The sequence below is a fragment of the Nipponia nippon genome, unplaced genomic scaffold, assembly GCF_047370975.1.
Source record: "Nipponia nippon isolate SJK-2023a ecotype South Korea unplaced genomic scaffold, ASM4737097v1 scaffold_6, whole genome shotgun sequence".
Classification (NCBI taxonomy): Eukaryota; Metazoa; Chordata; class Aves; order Pelecaniformes; family Threskiornithidae; genus Nipponia; species Nipponia nippon.
The window spans coordinates 10,394,193-10,417,889 of NW_028262380.1; the positions used below are offsets into that span (position 1 = coordinate 10,394,193).

Genomic DNA, 23,697 nt, shown 5'->3' on the forward strand with positions numbered 1-23,697 from the left:
GTGATTTTTATATTTGCTCTAAACCACACATACAATGTCTTAAATCTCACTATCTACAGACATCTAATTTTTTGATGATTCTCTTTAAGGTTCCTCCTATTTGTCCAATTCCTTTCTTAAAATTCCTAGGTGTTTGTTCCTCCTGCAGATATTTAGGTCACTCCTAAATTCTGCACTAATATTTTGAATGAAATTCTGCACAGTGCTTAGGATCAAGAGATCCCTTTTCTTTTGTTAGTAGCGTGACAACTAGTCCATGAAGGACTCATTCCTGATGTTCAGTATTTTGTCTTGGCATCCTGTGACATTTAGTGCATAACAAAAGCCTCCCACTGTTTTTGTCTTTGCTTTTGTAATATTTTTGACTGCCTTCAGCTTGGTCACTCAACATCTTCATGTTTAAATGTGACAGCTCATGCATTTCTTGTTATCACTGTCTTGAATGTAAAGGAGGTAAGTGTACTCCCTTAATGAATAGGTAATGTTTTTTGGATAAATTTGTCTTTTTTGAATTTTCTCCAATAATTTTTTTTTTTTTTTTGAGCTGCAGGTACTAATTTTATTCTAAAATTTCTTATTGGTTTCTTTGTTCTTGAATGCATAGAACCAGTGGACCTCCAATACTGGAGGATTTCTTTTCTTGGTGAAGACGACTTTCTTTAATTCAAAAGACCTTTTGTTTTTTCCATTTTTTGGAAAGTGGCTGAATAAAAATAGGGAACTTGTTCTACATCAGCATTTTTGCTCCCATGGTTTTCGATCTGAGATGCTTGACTTGCCTGTGAGGGTTTTTTCTTAGATACATACTCTTGAAAGTTAGCATAGGGTATGTAAGTGAAATTGTGTGGTTTCTTATTTGTATCTTCTCTAGCGATGATTTGAAGATTGTGATTTATCCTCTACTTTGCCTTTGAAAAATCCGGCTGAAGACAATGGCTTTGCAGTAATCATGCTGGCTCTATAAACCAAGCAGTCTGTAATCCTGTGGATGTATAAAACTGAAGGACGCTCCTTTGTACTGGAGGAGGCTCTAGTTTTGGTTCCTGGTTTGGTAGCAGGGTAAAAATATTTTCTGAGCTCTGTAAATCCAACACACAAGATGGGGGGGTTCCTACGTTAAACAGGCTGAGTTTTATTGTGGTCTTTAGAGCAGTCTTAGAAATATTAGTACCAGGCAATAATAGCAGGTGCAAAACTGGAGAGCAAGAAGAGGTTAGCAGGAACATGTGAAAGGTGGCATGAGGTAAATTATATCTGAAGTTCAAGAGATAAACCAGTGCTCAAGAAGAGGGAAAATAAAGACTAAAAAAATTGGCTTACTTTATCTCCCCTTTCCCATTTTTTTAAAAATCAAATGCCTTTTCTTCAAGTCAGTATGATCTAGGGTTCTTCGTTGTCGCTGACTTGAATTTGTATGCTGTCTTAGCTTTACTCTTGTTTTAGTGTCCTCAAATAATGCTGTATGAAAACACTTGGGGCTTGTGAAAGGCACTTCTTTGATATCTAGTGTAGTAGTCTCCGTAACACTTGTGGAGAAACCAAGGTACAGAAACCTCTCAGAGATCTCTTCTATGTGAATTATAACCTGGGGCAGGAGGAAGGCTTCTGCAGCAGAATAGTTGAATGCCATTTGGAGGCTTGTTGTGGAAGAGTCTTCCTGGTTAACACTGCATATTTTTCTGAGCAGCATTGTATTCAACTTTCAAAAGGCAAGAATCTTTGGTAATTGTCTCAATTCACAATAGAAGTTTAAAAGCTAAATGCAAACAATCAAATACAGAAGGAAAAATGTCATTTTGCTTATGACTTTTCTTTTTTCCTGTATCAATTCTTCCATCTCAGAGTTGCATTGCTAATAAAACAGCTATAGTGTAGAAGTTTAAATACATAAATTGTAAACTTTTGCATCTGTAGAACTATTTTTACAAAGGAAAAGGGATTTTCCATCTCTGCAGTCAAACAATCATTCAGGTTTCAAAAGCTGTTTTATTAACCCTCAGATGCAGAGGAAGGGTTTGTTGTTTAATTTTTTTAATGCTCTTTTCAGCATTAAACTCAACTATTGTAACCAATGTACTATTAATTTTTTCCAGGTTTCGCTAAATGGTACACAGTTTACAGACAGTTCTGTTGGATCAGAATTCACAGGTGTTTCTCAGGTACGTGCAGCCAAATTTTGTGGGTGCATATGATAGCAGAATAATTTATTAAACAGAATTAAATGTGCTAGAGAGAACTCTTCAGAAGGACCTCCATCTCTGAGATTGGGACTTGGCTAATGGGGTCAGTTTCTGATGACTTTGCTATTCAAGCTTTAAAAAGAAGGGAAAGCTACTATTTCTAAAGTAAAATTTTATTATTATAATAAGCTTGAAATTGAACATAGATGTAAAAAAAATCTACGCAGTTTTTATGGTAATAAAGTTATTCTTGGAAATAAATCTAAATACATAGCAGAGGTGCAGTTATTTCTGTTCCAGCTTGTCCTACTTCCAGCTTTCATTTATGAATGTTATATCTGAACATGTTTCTGAGAGAAAGTGAGACTGGGTGTTTTCTTAGAGATGCATCACACTTTTTTTTTTTTAAGCTTGACTAGTGGAAAAATATCTTGCTTTCCTCAAAATGCACACTTTGCTCTGATTACTCTGAAGACACGCGCAAATGTATACGTGACCTAATTGCAAGCTCATCTAACCCAGGAAGAATTTACTGCTGTTGTTGAAATGGTCACATGAACCGTTACTGCATCATCTTCTAAATAAATAAGAAACTGAAATTCATAGCTTCATTTTGGTATGACAGAGCTGTAACAGGAAACTGAGATGCTTATGGTCTAGATTTTGTCAAGGTTCTAACTGTCAAATTTCTAAGCAGTTTATTTCTAACCAAATTTCATTCTTAACAGTTGATTTGCACTGTGCTCTAGGAACCAAGTGCTTTCATTTGAACTTCATATGTCATAAATACAGGCCCAGTTGGGAGATTGTTATAGTTTTACTGAGTCTGTGAAGTGGCCAGAATTAAGATTATTGTTCCTGCTGTATTTGCCATTGCTTTTTTTAATGATCATGATGCAACTTTAAGCAAATTACACACGCAAGTGTTAACTTCTAGAAGTCCTTGCAGCATGGCTGGGATATGTTTGCCATGACCCTTACCTTTGCAAAAGAGTAAGTGTCAGGTCGTCTTAACTTCTGGAGTTTTACATTTTTGTCCTCTGGTTTTCCTACTTGTTGGAAGATGTCCTGCAGATGATGTTCATAATGATTTGCCTGCAGTAGTTATTAAGATGTCATTGTCATTCCAACAGAGACTTAATCTGGCATCAAAAAAAATTATTTTAGCAAAGAAACTTTTGGGGCTAAGAGGATGAGCAGCCATGGCCTCCTGCATGCAGGGTTTTTAGGCATTAGTAAGATCTGCAGTTGAGCGCAGGTCAGCCAAGAGGAATGCCTAACCTGAGAAATCTGTTTGTGCTTGTAGAGCCAGTTAGGGGATGGTTCCAGACTTTCAGGAGGTAGAGCGAGTCTTCCCTTGTGAGAATGTTTTCTGAAAACCTACAGTAGACACCTGGGGAAATTGTGTTCTTTTTCTTGCCTTAGTGCTTAGGTGTGAATTCTTGAAGTGGCTTCAGTGAGTAAAGAGATTAGCTGTTCTTGCTAAATCCATTCACTTAAATTTCTCGTGAACTTCTGAAAGATAAGAAGATACTTGTGGAGATGAATTCAGTGTCTGTTTTTGGATGTCTAGAATTCTCAGTTTTTCTTTCCATATTGCTGCGTCTGTCAGTTTTTATAAATGCAAAGAACACAAAAATCAGAGCTTGTAGTTCTGTGCTGTTTTTCTTCAGATGTCAGCAATAGGGAATGGATTTGTTGTTGCTGTGAAGACAAGAAGAGAGTTAGTGAATTGTGTTACAGCTTCAACTAGTCCTTTGCCCTAAAGAACTTTTCACCTGTGCTAGTGCAGTTCAGCCCTACAGGATCTTTAAAACGGTATTTTTGTTAGTATTGAGGTTGGAGCAGTATCTAGAGGAATGCTTTGCTTGAATGACTTATTTAAATTTTGCCTTTCCTTTGAGAAAGGATTTAACTGTTTTGAGGTTTATATAGAAGGTCTTGCTAATTAAGGCAGAGCTAGTAGCTGTCATGTAATCAGACAAATCTGTGATTCTGCCTTTACAAAAGGTTTTGTTCCATTCATTATAACTTCGCTTATGTGTTGTAAAGTTGGGTTCTGTTTGGCTTGTGCTGCTTGACATGTTTTTGAGTATCAGTCTTGGTGAATAGTCAGCATCTGATGGTTGAACCATAATTTCATGCACAGTAGCATCCTGGAAGAGAAAGTAAGTTTTGAACTGCCTCTGTTCTCCTAAGTTACCAAGTCTACTTTATTCAATAGCTGATAGTGGATTTTAAGACCCTACTGATTGGTTTTGTTAAAACTAAGTTAAGCTTTTATTTTGTACCAAGCTTAGCTGAAAGTGTCTTTATTTCAGTTAATATTGAAAAAGGAGGTGATGCAAAACTTCAAGGAGCAGTTATTTTCCTTTTTATCTCTAAGAATGACAACAGTAAAAGGAATTGTACTATCCCTTGCTTATATTACTTACTAGATTATTGCATCTAGGCTGAATTATTTTAGAGAGGAAAGCTGTGGTCCATGCTCCGTGAAAACCTTACTTTTTAAATGGGAGTGTATTCATAATCAGAACTGTTTGTCACATGGATGTTAACACTGCTGTGTTTGATCTTGGGACACTCCAAATATTCACCATTTAATGAGGACTGTTAAAATATGGTTTGGTTTGTTTTTTTTTTTGTTTTGTTTTGTTTTGTTTTGTTTTAAATCTCAGAATAAGTTTTTCTGGAACGTATTCTGTGAATAACCAGTTATCTGTCAAAACATTTACTTCTAGACACCGTTTACCTTTGGCTTGGGCCAAAGGGCACCATATACAACTGGCGAGCATTGTCTTCTTTGTAGAAGTGAACGAAAAGATACTTCGCTTTCAGAGAGCGGAATAAAAAATTCTAGCAAAACAGCACTTTCCACATCTCCAAAAGCAAACAATATGCTGCATCTTCCACTGTGGGTGTGTCCAGACTGTCGACGAACAGTCGAAAAGGAGGAAAGGCATGCTACAATAGAGCAATCTCTTGTGGTAAGTTGAAGTACTTCAATTTAGTAGACTAAGAAGGTATGTTGTTATGGGCTGAAGGCTGCTTTTTGCTTTGGAACCACTTAAACTGTAAGTGCTTAAAAAATATTTTAGGAGATTTTGAGTTGGTTTTCCTGTGAGCTAAACTGAACAGGCAAGTTGTTCCAAAAATGAGGAGTTCTGATTCTGAGTTTTAGATTTTTTGAGTAGAACAAGGCTTGGATTTGTTTCTTGCTGTTTTTTTGGCCTTTCAATTTATTGGTTCTCATGCTTTATCCTTTTCCCCTTTACTTAAATTCTGTTTCTTCTGCTCTTACTGATGTAATTTTAATCATGAAACCTTATTTCTATTCTCTGTCTGCTCATGTGTACTTTCCCTCCTTTGTGAGGTAAACTACCTGAACTTTCCTTGTTCTTTCAGTAGTGTTCTTGAGTCACTCCACTTGCACTGCCACCTTCCTGCATGTGTCCGACTCTTGTTGTCTTTTCTTTCCTGTATTTTTTTGATAAAGCAGCACAACTGTGCATAGTATGCATATAATATTTTCTTATTCTTTGTTGTAGCACTGCAAACACCGATTTAATACATGGTGCTAATATTTCAAGTTGTGATTATTTACTAAATGAAGTGTTAAAACATATGTACAAATGAGAATTCAGCCTCACTTAAGAGCTGTGCTCAGTGTAGCAGAAAGATAGCAGTAGTTCATTTACAGGTCCAGCAAAACGCCATTAGAAGTAAACTATGATGCTGTACTGCAGAACCAAATCTTCACAACTGATCTGGGAAGCCACACACTTGCAGTAACTGGAATCACTATAGATTCCAGCTGGCATCTCCTTGTAGAGAGCTAACAGACTGTGCACATGCCCATAGGTACATACAGATTTTTATTTTGGTAAATAAATCAGTGTGAAGAAAAATTGTCTTTGTATAGCATATGTTGTTAAGCTTATGTTAAAAGCACAGTTAACATAGTTTTTCTAAGGAAAATCTAAGAGTATGTCACCTGTATACAACTAGTCTTTACTGATATTCTTGCTGTTAACAAGGGTTAGTAAAATTAATCAAAGGAGATTACATCTCAGGGAATTATACTGGTAGTCTGATGGTAAAAACATCCTAGAGAGTTCAAAGCATAGCAAGACTGAAGCACGTTGTTCAGTTGAGTCAGAATTTTTGACATATTTAAGCTCTGTTTAATGAACTAGTAAAGAAGTGTCCTACAAGTGCAAGGAAGGCAGGATTTGCTTCCTAAATGTTTTGCTAAGTTATAGATACTGCAGGTAAAATAAAAATTGACCTTTTTTTTTTTTTTTAATTTGGCAACTGTTTTCTTATTTAAAGAGGAATTTTTAAAAGCAAACAGCAAAAGGATTTTACAAATTGGGAAGCTTGACTTAAAAAAGCAACTAAATTGATTAGGTGGCTAGTCAAATTAGAGAAACCAGCTAGGGAAGAAAACCGAAATGGGCTAAAGAAGAGTGACTGTTATCAGTCACTGCAAGCCAGAGTATAAGTGGTTTGCTGTAGATGCTCCTGTGTTCAGGCTGCTGTTGCTCTCGTTACCTAGCTTGGTTTGCCTCAGCACCATCCCCGGTAGCTCGTCTTGCTGTTGGCAGCAAATGCATGCAGGTTTGTTTTGAGCTGTGTCTGCATCCTGCTCCAGGATCTGGGGTGAAGCACAAAAATCCCCTTTCCATCATGCTCCCGATGTGGGAGAGGTCTCTGCCTGGTGCCACAGAAAGCTGGTGGCAACCCGGTGAGGGTGCAGGAGGGAAGCATGGTATGTACTGAGGGTGGAGCTCAGAGAAGGGAGAGAAACGGGAGACCAAAATACCAGTAGCCTTGGGAGAGAGGTTTGTGTCATCTGCTAGTACTGAGCAGCACTGTACACAGGAGGTAGCATCCATTCCCAGTGACAGCAGCTTTCTAACATCCATTACTGTGAAGTAGTATGTCTGGGTGTTATAAACAAGGAGATTTTATGCTTTTTGCTAGAAGGGATTGTTGAACCACAAAAGTCAAACATACTGTCAAATAGAGACTGAAGAGATGTTACTAGCTTATGATTAATCATGGATGATGCAAGCCTTCCTTTAGCTTAGTTCATTGTTTATGCTGGAGTACATAAAGGTGATAATTATAACCAACATACTTTGGTTATTAGGAATGAAACTGTATTTATATCATTGGTTTTCTCAGTCCATATCTTGCATTTATTAGGCTTTTTGAAGGTAAATTCTTTGTGCCTGGTTGAGTGTCCTCCCAAAATACATTCAGCACTAAGAATTGCCACATTAATATTTGCCTACCTATTAACGTTTCAGTCTTCTACCTTACAAACTGAAGGCTACCTGTGTTTTTTTCTTTTCAGAGCCAAGATTTCCTTTTGCACATGCCTCTTGGAAACAGTGGATCACAGCAGGAATCTGTAGGAGGAGGAAGAATAACTGTTGGTGCGCAGACGGTGCCTGCTGCAGATCTTAGCAATTCCTCTCCTTCAGACATAGCATGCAATTGTGAGGCCTGTAATGAGCGCAGGTAAGAACTGAATTCAAACTGAATAGCGTGGTGCCTGTAGTCAGACTGTCGGCAGTGTGGCAACTTATTTGTTGGTGTATGCTTAAACTGTTTAAACAGGCTATCTGACAATAACAGTAACTTATGGATGGCAGCTTTTATCCAATTTTATACTTTATTTTAGGCATGTACTTTATTTTAGGTGTTTTCAGATGTTTGTTGTTTTTCCTGAAGAGCATCTTCAGCATAGTAGGAATCAATACACCCATGCGATGCACAAATAGAGAGTAATCATTTTTGTCATTATTTGCAGAGAAAATTCAGCAGAGCCTGAACGTGAACCTCAGCAGCTTCAAAATTACTGGTCAGAAGTAAGATACATGGTTCGGTGTATATATCGCCAAGCTGGGACCCCTTTGGCAGATGACCAAGACCAATCTTTGGTACCAGATAAAGAAGGAATGAAAGAGCTGGTGGATAGGTATAGCACTTTGAAAAATATCTATGAATTGCTAAGAGGATTTTTTAAGTTCGTTTCAAAGTAGTTTGGAATATTGCTTTTAATAGAACATTATTTACCATCCGCAAGACTGGTTGCTTGGAATGATTACCTCGCCACTAGAATGAAAAGTCAGAACAGTCAATTCTATTTTATGCAGGATTTTTAAATGCTAGATTGCATGCATGGGAAGCTATTAAATTTGTATGCTGTTTGTAATAACAATATTATTGTATAATTATGGGGGCTTATTCTTCAAAAGACCTTGAGATTATTATTATTAATAAGACACTGTTTAGTTTGAATTGCCCCATGTGAAAAATCTTACCTTGGCGATCTAACCTGAGTTATAATAGTGCTTGCATCTTGCTGTAGTTGTAACAGCTAGAAGACACTTTAAAAAAAAAAAAAAAAGTAACAGCGGCCATTGATCACTAGATGAGGCAGATTCCGAGAACTTCTTTCTCACTTCAGAAGTCGAAATTATAACTTTTCTAAGTGTCAAGTTGAAGATGTACTTAATGAGATCCTCAGTTGTGGGTTTTTTCCTTTTGAGAATAGTGCGGCTGTCTTTAAAGAGCTCCAGGAGGTGCGTCTCAGTTTCTGTCTAACTGAATGTGTGCTCCAGGAATAGTTGCTCTCCTTGGTTCTGTACGTACTTAATATACGAAGGTCTGACTAGTCTGACAAACTGTAGTTCTTATGTGGAGTTTTTAATTGAAGCTAAATTCTGGCGAGGTAAAGAAGCTTTTGAAAGACTATAGTTGTCTGGCATTGCTCTTTATATGACTATACTCCTGAATCAGTCTTAATAGATAATTAAATAAGCTTATTGCACTTCTGATATATAAAAACTAAGTGTTTGGTTTTGAACATGAGTTATGTAAATGTAGAGTAATATAGTATGCCTCCCTATTAGTCACACTGTTTATTTAAGTGATCAAAACATGCAGCGTAGGTTTTGAAATCAAAGATTCTTAAGTATTGCATAGTGTGTAGGTAACTAAAACTGAATCACAGCTAGAATGGTTGTTAATTTTTATGCAGTTTCTCTAATGGAAAAATTTTGGGAATTGGAACACATGCTGTGTACCGTTCTTATGTACGTAGGAGCTTTGATTTCTCTAGAACTGTTTTTCACTTTTGAGAGAGATTATTAAAATATAAAGGCAGAATCAGGATCTCAAAGAAGGAAACATTAAGTGTCAATATGAGTATTTTTCACTTATGGTCTCCAAAGTACAAAATAAAATTAAGATACTGTGTTTGAGCAGACACCAGTGTGTCCAGTCTGTGGTGCTAATGTCATGCAAAATTTTTTAACAAAGCTAATCAACGTAGGTATTGAAAGTGTAAAACCAAAGCAAACAAACAAAACCAACGAAACAAAACAAAAAACCCCCAAACAAACCAGGTAGGTAGCATGCCAAAGATCATACTGTGGCCAAGTAAACTTGTGTTTAAAAGGCAGAAATTCCTAATTCCATGCTCAGCTCTGTTTAGACACAGCTGGCAAGAAACAGACTGTCTGATCTTCTTACTTGAAAATAAGTTGTGGTGCCAAGTACTGTCCCTATTGTATGTTGGGAGCACTTTATGGCAATATGATAGTACTCTATTTTGTGAGTGATAAGGGAAGAGCAGGGACTAGATGGCAGCAGACTTTTATTCATCTAACTCTTAAGTACTTATCTAATCCCTTTCTTCTTCCCTACCTCCCTGTGCTGTAAAAAACGTAAGGCAAGTGCTTAAACTCCATGCACAGGACTTTTAAATAGTACGGTTTCACTCTAAAGTGCTTCAAAGCGGCCATCGTGTTCGCTTTTCTTCTGCATGAGGTGGTTAAACCCATGTCTCACTAGCAGGAGAGTATCAGACCTAGCCAGCTGTATGCTGTCCTTAGCAGGAAGCCCTGACCCTCTTTGAAGCTGTGTCTTACAGTGACAAGTCTTGCAGGTATTGAGTAGCTGAATAGAGCGCATGGAGGGCGGTATGGTTCTGGAGCTTCAGTGTTAGTGTGCTTCCCTGGAATGAGTCCCAAAGTCTGGTCCCTATTCCAGATTTAAAAAAAAAAAAAATAGTAAAAAACCACCCCAATCACTTGTAATGATTGCAGCTTAGGCACTACCATAGTAAAGTGTCCGAAGTCATGTTGCTTAAAGGACATTCTTTGTGGCCCTGTGAATCCCACCCCTCTGCTATGCAGTGGCACAGCTTTAATAAGAGGTGCAAAAAATGTCCTTGCACAGAAGATCTGCAACTTAGGGTAAGAAACTCTCAGCATTAAGGTGAGAAGGAGTTTCATGAATAAGTGTGTTAAAAGTTTGGTAATTGTATGAAATGTCTTCTTTCAGTTCAGCTCAACAACAAAAGGGCCCCCCAAAGCAGTCACTGAGTCCCATCCGGTTAGTATCAATGGCTTGCAGTAAAGGCCTGTCCTTTTACAAGGATATTAATCAGACCTAGGTCTGGCCGTTCCAACTGGGACATTTGTTAGGGCTGTATATAAGAACATGGAGAAGTTGTAAGGAAGCTTCTCTGAAAAGTCTAAGTGTCTGTAGGGTTGTATGCAAATTGAGTAAAGGTTTTTTTAGCTCACATACTAATATGAGGTCCTAAATTAATTTGTTCCTCAGGTATGCAAGCATCCTAGTCCTAAAGCTACCCAGGAGCTCAGTTCCACAGTGTAAAAGTAGGGAACTGGACTGTGTTCTCCCAGATTTAAGGTAGTTCTGTAAACCCTAGCCATTGTTTCTTTCTGATGATGATGATGGTAACTGGTAAATATTTTTAGGAAAGTAGAAGTTGTTGATTACATGCTTTTTTTTTTTTTCTTTTTGGTCACAAATATTCTAAAAATTCAGGCTTTGTGAAAGAGATCCGTATCAGCTTTACCAACGGTTGGAACAGCAAGCTAGAGAATATGTGCTTGAAATGAAGGTTCGTCTGCTGAGACACTTGTCACTGGGATCTAAAGTTGCATCAACATTAGCAATACAAGGGCCACCACAGGCACATCAGTTCATCTCACTCCTACTTGAAGAATACAGTGCACTCTGTCAGGCAGCATGTACAATCAGCGCCTTTCTAGTTACGCTGGTAAGACTGAAAAAATGGCCTATATGCTTCTGCTTGCTAGGGGTAATGCTAGCAGAGCTGTTCTGGGCTCTTTCGAGTGTCTTCTGTGGTTTGTAAAATGTAAGGTTTTTTTGTGTGTGCATGCTTGGAGACAGGGATATTCTGAAAATGCAAATTCAGTTCTTCAGAAATGTAGATTAGGCATCTCTTACAGTGAATTGATGAAATTACCTTTTGTTTGTAAAGAAAAGTGGAATGCTGTTTGTGGCACTTGCTCTGAAACTAATCTTTAAGCAGATCTACAAAATTTTAGATAATGCCTTTGAAAATGTGTGAAAAACTTCTCTGTTAATCTTTAATGGTCTCTTGACAAACCATGTTTAAAGGACACAAACTTTTATGTTTAGCACTAACTTAGATTGTTTCTATGTTCAATTTCTCTTCACTTATGAGCAAGAATGGCTACTTGAAAAGATGATAGCCTTGGAATTAATCTGCTATGTTATTTATTATTTCTAAAGTTCTAGTTCTTTCTCAAATTATTTTTTTTGTCAACTAATTGTGGTGTTAGACTTGGGATTATATTGTCAGTTAGAAAATGAGCAATAGCCTTAGAAATCTCTTCTTGAGTAAATGTCCATCATGAGTAATACAGTAAACAAATTCTGTAATTCTCTTTGTGTAAGGGCTGAGAAGGTTATTAATCCTGTTTTGTTAATAATTCTTTCCTATACATCCTTTGTTAATGTCCTTATCCTGTACATCCCTTTCTTTGCGCAAGTGGATAAACTGGTAAATTTGGGTTTTATTGCCAATTAGCTGAAAGTGACAGTAGGTGTCTAATGGGAAGAAAAGAATAAGCAGTAACAAGACTATGATGGCCACAAGTGAGCAGGATATAAAATGGAGGGGAAGCAGTGTGTCATTACTGAGGTAGGGCTGTTAGTAAAATTGAATTGGCAAAGCAGGAAGATGTTTCTATTCAGAAACTCGAGCATACGTAATGTTTTTTTCTGTTGTCAATGTTCTGTATTTGCTGTTTGTCTGTATTGTTTTCCCCAGCTTTATCACTTAGATACAGATGTGAGGTCACTGTCATCTCCAGTTTATTGGCTGCTTTTAAATAGTCATCAAGTCTCTAACAAGGTGCTTGGGAGAAGATTGCTCTTCAGGTTGATTTGCATTGGAACTTTAGAAATTTGTTCAGCTGAAAAGCAGATGGATTACAGTACAAATGTTAGCTTTCTCAAAGTAGATCTGCCAATAATGAATGCACTAGTGCCAGAATTACATAGCTGATCAGAAAATAATCTTTTAATGTGTTCCCCCCCCCCCCCCCCCCCCCCCGGTAATTATTGTGACCTAGTAATCATGAAAACTTAGCAGGTAGGAGAGATTGAGATGACCTGGGGTTGTTGGTTGACAGCCGCCTGAACATGAGCCAGTAGTGTGCCCAGGTGGCCAAGAGGGCCAATGGCATCCTGGCTTGTATCAGGAATAGCGTGGCCAGCAGGACCAGGGAGGTGATAGTGCCCCTGTGCTCGGCACTGGTGAGGCCGCACCTCGAGTCCTGTGTTCAGTTTTGGGCCCCTCACTACAAGAAGGACATCAAGGTGCTGGAGCGTGTCCAGAGGAGGGCAACGAAGCTGGTGAAGGGTCTGGAGCACAAGTCCTGTGAGGAGCGGCTGAGGGAGCTGGGGTTGTTTAGCCTGGAGAAGAGGAGGCTGAGGGGAGACCTTATTGCTCTCTACAACTACCTGAAAGGAGGCTGTAGCGAGGTGGGGGTCGGTCTCTTCTCCCTAGTGACAAGCAATAGGATGAGAGGAAATGGCCTCAAGCTGCGCCAGGGGAGGTTTAGGTTGGATATTAGGAAAAATTTCTTCACCGATAGGGCAGTCAGGCCCTGGCACAGGCTGCCCAGGGAAGTGGTTGAGTCCCCATCCCTGGAGGTATTTAAAAGAAGGGTAGACGTGGTGCCTGGGGACATGGTTTAGTGGTGGACTTGGCAGTGCTAGGTTAACAGTTGGATTTTATGATCTTAAATATCTTGTCCAACCTTAACGATTCTATGATTCTATAATGGCCATGAAGAGACAGAAGATGCTTGAAGTCCCTAATCTACCCCTTTTCTGACAAAATTCAGAGTAAAATACAATTTCTATTCTCTTTTTAAAAAACAAAGCGTAAGAAAACACAAAATACCCCAGAGTTTTCTTGTCCTTTTCCTTCTGCAGCGCAGTAAGTACCGAAAACTTCTTTTTATTGAGCTGCGACATTCAGAAACTGAAATGTGAGAATGTAGTATGCTGTCTCTTGTCATACATTTCTCAGATTTATTAAATAACCTTTTCATTAAATGGAGTAGTATGTCACAGCTTTCAGTACAGGTAGTAGGGTCACTAGCGCTTTCAGTGGGCATGGTTGTTTTCTCTCAAGATACCGGTGCACTATGGAAGAAAGAATCTTTTCAGCTGAAATACATAAAAGGCAGTCAAGATCTCTAAACTTAGTGCAGCCTTCCTTTTAAAGGTAAAACCTTGGCATGTAGCATCCTGTACAAAAGCATATAATGTCTTGAAACCTCTACCTGTGAGGAACTAATTTCTCAATGAAATTAGGAACAGTTCTCCTTCCTTTCAGAGGAATCCAGCTAACTAGCGAAGTTCAAGAGCAGGGAATGACAGATTATACTGAGAGCAAGCTGGAAAGACTGTGGTCAGTACAGAAGAGTCCTCGAGTACACGGTATAGCAGGCTAAAAGGGAAGACTTACCTGATGTTTCTTTGTGAGAAATATCGTACTCTGTGCAGTCTGATATACAAGATTTTGTAGATAAGTGTTGACTGTTTTGTTCACAGCATAATATGGAAATTGCTTAGGAAATCAACCTTTCTCAGTGACTCTTGAGAAATTATCAGCAATTTACAGACACTTTAAATATTCTGAAGACATAATACTCAAAATGAAAGGGTACATGTGTCTTGTTCAACTCAAAAACCCCACCCACCCTTCTTAAATGATAATAAAACTCCAAACCTGATGGTTTTGGTTTTTTTTGGAATGCTGATAGTCTCGTCTTTAGGTCTGATATAAATATGTATTTGGGTTTTTAACCCACTATGCTTAACAAAACTTTGAAATTCCAGAGTATTCTGGTATTTCTGGGTATTCAAGGTTATAGTGCATAGGGCTCACTTGCTGATCTGATGACCAGAGTGCTTGATTTATTTTTGCTGTGTGGGGGAGTCCTGGTATAGAAAACCTGTGTATTGCTGGCTATATGTGGGAAAACTTACTGACTTGGAAAAATATTACACCTATCTTTTCTTATGTTTTGATAATAATAGATTTCAGTTTTAGACCTTGAAAATTATATACAATTGTGTTACATAACCTCAAATAGAAAAACACTCTGCTTACTAGAGAAGTAAGCTGTTAGTCTCTTGTCTATTTAGAAAACTTCATTTTTGAAGCTGTACTTGGAGAGAACTGTTTACTTGATTTATGTCAGTTTTGAATAAAGATTATAGCTTGCCATCATATATGTCTGCTACTAGATAAGTTCAAAGAACTGAAAAATAATCAGAGATAGACAATTGTTTTACAAGAAAATCTGAGAATAACTGGTTCAGATCATAAAAGACATCTTTCAATGCAGAAATGAATGGAAGCTTTCAACAACATAGTCTGATTTTTTTTTTTTTTTTTTCTCCCCTAATCCATGACAATTTAGAAAAACAAGGAATGAAGCTATGGTTATTTAAGTCATTAAAGAATTACTTAAATTCTGAGTTTCTGGGTATTAAAACTGGGTAAGATCTGAGCTGGATAATCCAGCCTGTAGGTTGGAAAATAGATTAAAAAAAAAATTCTTGCCTTGGACAGAAACTCCCCCCCCGCCCCCAACCCTGGCTTATTTCTGGTTGTTTTTTCATTATAGGAAAATGAACATTTGAAGAAATTTCAGGTGACATGGGAATTGCACAATAAGCATCTGTTTGAAAATCTGGTATTTTCTGAGCCACTCCTGCAGAATAGCTTGCCAACGTTGGTGTCACAGCTAAGGTAGAGTTTAACTTTTCTTTTGTAATTTAAAGGAGAAATCAAAACCCATGTTTGCAGCCACAGCGTCTACAAAAGAAAATTCTCTGCTGCTTCTAGTTTAATAGGTAAAAATCCTTGTTGATCTGTCTTGAAAACAGTATTGTTGATTGAGCAGGTTGCTGTCATAACTTGCTTGTCAGAAGAATTACTACCCTAATGTGCTTACTTGTAGGTTACCTAGTAAAATGACAGCATCCTATGAAAATGCTGATGGTCTGACTGAATAGTACTGTTTTCACTTGTCATCAGGCATTGCTACTGTCTTTACAGCCCTACAAGCAAATTAAAGCCTCAATGCCTTCATGCTTCCCACAGTGCACAAATAACTTAATTTGGAGTTTTAAGCAATCTTTTCATTGGAGAATGCAAAAGAAACAAAATCCCTTGCTATGCACTTATACGTCTGATGGCATATTGTGTTTCCTAGGGCTTTAGAATGTATATTTTGTTAGCAAGGTTGCTCTGCTTCTAATTTGTGTACCTGCAAAGTGTTTGGGGTTTTTTGGGAAGAGGTAGTAATTCATAGAAAAGTTATTCTTTGTCCTAAGTCTGAACGTTTTTAAAGTACAGTCATGGATGGGTTGTGTTGACCTCGGTCTTGTTTCTGATGAAGAGACATTTATGCTCTGTATACATGTGTTTTGAAGGTATTGTCTTGGGTATTTTCCCATGCTACAAGAGCAGTTTGATTAAGTCTGTCACAAGAGATGTTGCTCACAGTGAATAAAGACATTTCTGATGAGTTCTCCTTTTGCTAGTAGACGCTAGAGAGGAAAGCAAGAAAAGGCAAGAAAGCTTAATTGTCACTGGGCTCAGCAAGAAGTCTAAGGTCCCTCAGAATAACTTGTCTAATTGGTTTACATGAAACTGGGTTGGTATTGAAAGCTGTTTGTTTGTTTGTTTGTTTGTTTTCTCCAGGCAGGTAATTCTGTTGCTATGTTCAACAGCATGTTGTTCAATTGCGTATTTTCCCAGTGATCTGCGTTTGACTTCCCAGTACCACTGTCACTGACATTGTATCCCTCAGTCATCTCCATGCTTTCTGACAAGGCTTCTCTGCATCTCTTACCCCAGCAGTCCTGGCTGTATCAAGACTGTTTATGTTGCCTTCATCTGCAGAGATGAGAATGGTCTTAGTGAAGCTTATAGTCATTTCGTGACAAAAGCATTGGATTGTTTTAATTTACCTGTTGTTCTCAAGTGCTACTGCAATTAAAGTCTGAGCAACAGAAGGTGTTTCTCTGCAGAACTTCACTGTAGTGACAGCTACCTTCAAGGCTTAAATATGATGAAGTCAGAATCTCTTGCTGCAGCAATTTCTTTTCCAGTACATCTGTGTTCATTAGATAGCATTAAGGGTGTTTCATATAAACTGTGGTTTGACCTAGATTGGTTCACATGAGCTTTTTGAAAGGAGAGGTTCAGCACGAGCTTCCTGTTCCATGGTTTCTAGTTTATATGGTGTACGTCTTGTTTTTCTTTGGTAGACATAGATTACTTCTGTTTTCATGGACTCCCAGGATTTTACTGCTGAGTTCTCTGGGTCTTGAAGTAAGAGAATTGGGTAGCCTTTCCTGAGAAATTTTTCTGGAGGATAATCTGCCTTCTATTGGGAATTGGTGGAGGAATGTTCCCTCAGAGAGGCCTCACATGGAGAAGCAGGGATCAGCCTTGTCCCCTGATCATTTGGTCAGTAGAGAATCATTTGCATGCAGTAGAGAAGGTGTTGCCGAAGCTGCTTTGCAAAAGAGCATTGGCCTCACTGTTTTTTCTTCCTGAAGAAATGTGAAATGGTGTTTGAGCATCTCAGCTTCACTTACATTTTGGGTGCTCACCCTTTCTCTCATCCCTTATTTAAATCACTAAATCTTTTCTGTATCTCTGGCTTTTTCAAAATATATAGTTGGTGTGCTGTGATTAGTTCCAAGGATGCTTATCAGATGTCAGACTAGAAAAGATGTTCACTTAGGGAGGTCTAAGTGTAGCAGTCTTGTGGAGATGGAGGCTACTGGCTCATATGAGATCAGCTGTGTCAGTATTTCACAGGACTGGTCATCAACTCAGGGTAAACTACCAGGGTCTTACTGTGTTTTATCTTGTTCTGCTACCTAGTCAACACCTCTGGTTTGTTTAGGGGGCACACTCAGGTGAACAATCTGCAGACCAGCTGTAAGAGCTGTCCACATGCTTATCAAGACCTAATTAATCAGCAGGGCTTCTAGATCAGACACAGCATTTCATAAGGCTGTATTTTCATAATCAGTGTTTAAGGAAATCCAGTCCTTTCGTAGGTTACTAGTGCTTCCTAACAAGGGTATCTATATGAAAGGTTTTTCTTAAATGTTAAATATCTTTTTTGGGTTAAGATGCTTTTGATTACATGCAGCTAATGTCATGCCTCCTGCATTCAATGGACTGCTTTGTTGGGGTTTGGTAATGAAGTAACTAAGTGATACCTGGGACTTTTCTGTCCTGGGGCTTTTCTGTCCGCTTTGCTTTCCCTGTATGGGATGGGACAGTGTTCAGGGTATATGTGCAGCTTCAGTTAAATGCTGTTGGCCAAAACATTCTGGATTCCTGATCAAGATATGCAGGCATACAGTAGGATCTGTGTCAACAAGTATGCCTTGGAAGATTCAGTTTACTGTAAAGTAAGCAATTCTTGTTAAGTTTTATGTATGTGTGATGCTTTTTATTACCTTTTTTTACTACAGTCCAGGAATATATTCCACCTCTGTTTACAGGGCTGAAATATTACCTAGACTGTTGCTTTATACTTGTCTTTGGAGTGAAAGTGTATTTACTAGTAGCGTGTTAACCTTTACTCAAGAATCACAATGAAAATTGAAAGTGTAAATGCCATTGCATTGCTAATCTAAATTTTTAAAAATGAACTTCTTTTGCTTCTAACTTGAGAGAGTATTTAAAAAAGATTTCATGCACAACTAGTGTTTGAAAAAACAGTACTACTCAGCAGCGGTTATGAGAACAAATTCTTGACTTCTGTACAGTAGGGATCAGAATTTTACATAACTGCATAACACCAGAATCACAGGCTTCAAGAAAAGTAGTAAATCGTGATCTAGTAACAGGAATTGACAGTGTTTGTACTGATGTGAGAAAGTTTTGTATCCCAAAGTCACTGTATCCCTTTAAATTGCTTTTTGTAAGCTACCAAGCATGACCTTCCCAAGATTTTAATGTGCAGAATTGCTTATGCACCCTTCTAAAGTGGTTGTGTTGCAGGTTCTGGACAAAAACAACAAAATAAAACAAACTTGAATTTATCGGCGAAGTCATGCTAACAGCTGTAACTTCATGCTTACCGAGTTGTCGGTTTGCTCAGCTCTTCATTATAATTAATTGCCACGTTAAAATTAAGGGCTCAGTTCTTTGCCAGATGATAGGCAGGACTATGTACTTCTTAGGTTGGGTTAGCACCCTGTCGCAATGGAAATCTATAACAAACCTCCCTGAAATGATGGAACTGGGCTTAACTGTCAAGTTTAGAGATGCTTGAATTTTGTTTTTTCGTACTGGCTTTGACTCACCGCGCAACCTCTGTGCCTAATTAACTACCAACCAGTTTCCTCTTAATTACTGAGTAGGAGCAATGTTGAAAAGCTTCAGTTTATTTGTGTCAATTTACAGGTCATTACAATTCAATGTGCTTTAAACACACATTATTGAATAGAATTTTGTCTTTTTATTTATTTCTGAAGTCAAAATTTCGTGAGTTTGCTTATTTAGTTAAGAATCATCGTGATGATGTGCTCTAATAGATTTTTTTTTTTTTTTTTTTTTGTTAAAGAATTTGCTGTACAAAAATGTAGTAGTAGAAAGGAAGGTAAATCTGTCTCCTGTTTCTGGGGCTCCTTACAGAGACAGTCATCAGTGAACAGCATAACCACATTTTGAACTAGATGCTGCTCGAGTGATAGTAGATAACTGCATGCAACCAAATTATCTCACTGGCCTCATTCTACAGCAGTTCTCCCAGCTGGAGCTCCAACTTGTATAGTAATCTTTTTAGCATTGATCATGGGAGTTCTGATGAACAAGCAAGGAAGGAGGCTCTAGAAATGTTACACTTCCCACATGCTTGCTATTGTTGGTTACAGAACATTGGAACAAGCAGTTGTTGGATATTTTTTGAAAAATGACTAAAAATACTCAGTTTTGGGATACAAGCAGTTATGTGGGCCTAGGTGTATCGGTAACTGCATTTAACAACACTTTTTTGGCTGGCAGAACTTTAAAAGCATGTTTTTTCAACGAATTGTCTCTTCTATAACAAGTGCTATTTTGAACTTTTAGGCTTGGAACAACACACGATTCCTGTAGTGAAGATATGTATAGTACCTTACTACAAAGGTATCATCAGCTGGAACAGGAAATGGGTCAAGTTGCTGAAGCGTGGCTTGAATGCCAGAAAAGAATAGATGATTATGTTGATGAACAGGTAAGACTCATGTAAACAGTCTCAAGACTGATTTATGTAGGGAGCAGCCCATGCGAGGTTGTACCTCCAGTGAAGGGTTTCTTTGGTATTTTTATCCAGAGCTTTGAAGCAACAAAATGTAACTTTTTTCATTGATGTCAGTCTTTCAGACTAGAACACTGATATACCAATACCTAATGGTGATTGTACAGGAACATCTTCAAATTGTTGAAGTAGATTGTTGTGCCATTGTTTAGAGATGGTCTTTGAACGTTTTTGAATGACTTTAGCCTGTAAATTACCTGTAGCACAGTAATCTGAAACTTTCTTTTGTAGATGTCACTAGGAAAAGGAAAAAAACCCCCCCACCCCACAAAACCTCCTAAGCTTCCAAAATAATAATTGCATTAAATGAAGTTCAGAGGAAGAGATTGCTTTTAAAAACTACATGCATAGTGTGATGATGACCTTTGTACAACTGTCAAAACTGGAACTCCAGAGTCTCCCTACATAAATATTTGAGACCTCTGAAGTTATCCTTTTTTAATTAGTATATGTTCTGACAGCTGATTCTTCTGAGGTTGTGCTACATTTCAGAAAATAATCACGTTGTGCTGACTCCTACATTGTCAAGAGCTTAATTTGCAGAAAAATAGCTGTTTATTTTGCAAGTGATTGTTTATACCCTCCGAAAATTGCTCATGTGATTTTTGTCTCATCTTCAAAGAGCTTGAATTTTTTTAAAACACCTCAGGATAAGGCTTTGAATATTGTTTAGTTCAATCTTAAGTATACTAGAAGAAAGAATATGCCTTGAAATAATTGAAGATACAGAATTTTATAGAATTTTTCTTATATTTTGAAGTTTTGTGAGCATTAGGAATATGGGGATCCAATTTGAGATTTAGTAATGCTATGTTACTCCTATAGATAGCAAACATTTTAAAGTCTTATAGTACACTGTAAATGTCCTTCAGAAGCTGCTCCCTGTGATAAAGATTTAAGTGAACTTTTATCATTAATTATAGTACCTTCAAGATGGAGACAGAACATAAATAATTTTATTTTTAGAGATTGTTCTATATTTGGGGTCTGCATCTGTGGGCTATCAGTTACAAAGTTTCCTTTTGGTGTAGCTACTTTTGTGCACCTAAGTGTTTGATGGCAGCTCAGTAAAATTTCATCATCTCACATTTTGTGCTACTAGAAGTCATTTTCCCCATGGTGTCAGGGTGTTGTGGCCGTGTGATACTGCTTCTCCAGTAGGAAAGGGAGCCCAGTTCACTTCTCATCATTCACTTATTTTTCCATAAGGTGGAATTTCTGTAGAGTTGCATTCATATCAGGCTTCTGACTGGTCGATCTGCACCACTTCAAAATCAACTCTTAACTGATTTTTCTGTATTTCGCTGTGTCAAGTGACCATGCAACTGCCACAAGTACTATCTTAAAGCATTTTTTTTATCTGCTCAGTGAAGCCTGTATCCTGATACAAACAGAAACCCTTCTCCCATTTGGGGAAACTTAATATGATGGCTTCTTATTTCCTAAAGACGAAAACAACCTGCTAGGGGAGTGTGTAGGGGAAACGATTCTAAAACTTAAGCCATCAAATTTTAAAGGAGATATTGATACTTTTATTGGTATTTATATGTAGAAAAAGCATCTTCACAAGCTCACCTTAAACCCCATGTTGGTGATAACCTGTGGTTATACTCTCTTGATCAAAAATACATCATTCAGTATGACCATCTTACCTGAATTTGCAGTGATATTTTTGTCCATAAGGTAGAAATCAGGAAGCCCGGCTACTATGGAAACTGTGGATCTTAACAGCGAATGCATGTTCGTTATTTGCTGCCTCTTGGCTTAACAAAATTGTGAGGTTTTATCGCCAGTGTATCAAAGGTTAGAACGCGCAGACCACCACAGAGGAGAACTTAAGAATGGTCTTCATTTATCTGCTGTGGAACTATACCCAAAATCTTAGACAGGGCATCAGCAGAGATAATTAGTGGACCCTCCACTGTGGTATGTTACTTCTTCTTGGGGAAAAAAAGTGAATAGCTTTTGCAAGCAATATAAATGCTACTTTTTTTTTTTTTTTTAAAAGACTGTGTAAGACAGCTGTCATACACAGACACGTAACTTAATACGATGCTATGTGTGTACGCTGTGATAAAACTTAAATAAGGATTAATTCGTATCAGCACCTGGATTCATCACATGTTAAAGTCTGAGGAAGATGTTTAGGGTATCTGGCATACAGTAGAGTTTAAATGTATGCAGCCTGTACCTCCAGATCCTGTTTTTTGTACCAAATTTAGACTACATTTAACTCGGGAGGCCCTAAATGTATCTGGATCATTCCCATAAGTAATGGCTTGATAGTTATAGGTACGTTGTGTGAAAGCATTTCCTTTTTTCTACTTCTGGCTCCCACAGAAGAAAGAAATACAAGAATGCCTTTGCCCAGCGCCACAAGAGCCCAAGGAGAGCTTCTTGCTTGTCTCTCCATATTCGTGTGTGATTTTTTTACAGTCCTTGTCAGCTTAATAGAAAAAAAAGTATTGTATGGGCATAATTGTTTTTTGTCTTTATGGCAGTTGTATAAATAATTGAAACACTTGCTATTTTTGGGTGCTGAGAGTTTGTGATAAGAGGAGTTATTTTTATTATTTCTAGTGAAACAGGCTAGGAAAATAGTTTGGATTCACAGGTGGAATTTGGGATGCTCAAATGTGCTATTTGCATTTGATACAGAGTTTAAAATTTGGAAGCAACAAGCATCCTGTGATGTATGTATGAACATCAGAGTTGTCACAAGTTATCTAGTGGTATGTGTCAGTTCTGACCAAACTGCTGGGTTTGTTTCATGATTAAATCTATTTCAGAATGGGAAAATACTGGTTCACCTGCCTGTCTCACTTTACCATGTCTTCTCTGATGAATCTCAAATACTTTTTAGCCTCAAAAATAGGGAGGAAGGAAGAGGGTGGTAGTGGACCTCGCTTCTCCATTGGGGAGCAGTGGTAGCACATTCATTGCAGATGTGCAAGAGCGATGGCATTTGAATTTATCTCCCACTCCCTAGCAGAATTCTTGGGCCTGAATCATGTCGTTTGTATTGCAGCTGCTTTGCTCTGCTGAAATAAATATTCATTGGGGAAAAGAAAGAGGGGAGAGAAGTGATTTCCTATTATTTATGGAATTAATAACTTGAGACTTGCAGACATGGGGTATTGGAAAGGCTGCAAAGTTGGAAGTAGGAAAACTTCATCCTCAGCCCCTGTTCTCATTAATACTCAAGAGTGTCAAGACTTAAACCATGCTGTTTTCTTTGACAGTTTCTTGGCAGGCTTGAGTAGGCAGCTCCCGGTTAATGCACTGGCTGTTTAAAACTTTATTCTTTGGCATTGAAGTCGTCTCTTGTAATGTATAGCGAATGTAGGTGCCTGTCTTTGATGGTGAGCATTCAGCTAGGTGGCAGGGCACCTAAACCAGTGAGTATTGTTGTGTTTAAATATAGCTCAAGGGTGCTCAGAAGCTGGTAGTACAGCCAGGATGAAATCTCTGATGTTTTTGGCCGCAGACTCTGCAGTACCTTTTAATGTGTCTAAGAAATGGTATCAAGGGTTCAAGAATATTTCATACATGCTATTGTTTTTAAAAAACACGCATGCATGATAAACTCATATTTTGGTGTTAATGTAACCTCACTGGAGCAAGGGAAATCAAAATCCAAAGTAATAATTAGAATTACGTGCTGCTGATTGTTTCAGAAATTCATTAGGCAAAACTTTACCACTTAATACTTTTTCAAATCCCCAGCTTAGAATTTCATTTTCCCAAGTTAAATAATGATAATAGCAATAATACACTTAGGT

The 23,697-nt window shown here is 37.9% G+C and overlaps 1 protein-coding gene across 5 annotated transcripts in view; it reads left to right on the plus strand.

Annotated features, from left to right (window-relative positions):
* The window catches only part of FAM193A (family with sequence similarity 193 member A), an 84,904-nt gene that overhangs the window by 31,856 nt on the left and 29,351 nt on the right, over positions 1-23,697 (plus strand). For 4 of the 5 annotated variants that reach the window (XR_015700083.1, XM_087737839.1, XM_087737840.1 and 1 more), the window contains exons 2-8: positions 2,094-2,159; positions 4,922-5,167; positions 7,543-7,709; positions 8,002-8,169; positions 11,052-11,286; positions 15,206-15,330; positions 19,687-19,831. Coding sequence is in view for 4 of the 5 variants with exons in the window: in XM_087737839.1 (XP_087593965.1) it covers positions 2,094-2,159; positions 4,922-5,167; positions 7,543-7,709; positions 8,002-8,169; positions 11,052-11,286; positions 15,206-15,330; positions 19,687-19,831 (1,152 nt within the window). In the remaining variant the exon portion in view is untranslated. Of the gene's footprint in view, positions 1-2,093; positions 2,160-4,921; positions 5,168-7,542; positions 7,710-8,001; positions 8,170-8,771; positions 8,839-11,051; positions 11,287-15,205; positions 15,331-19,686; positions 19,832-23,697 lie in introns of those variants that run through there. The other variant, XM_087737843.1, reaches the window with a different exon arrangement.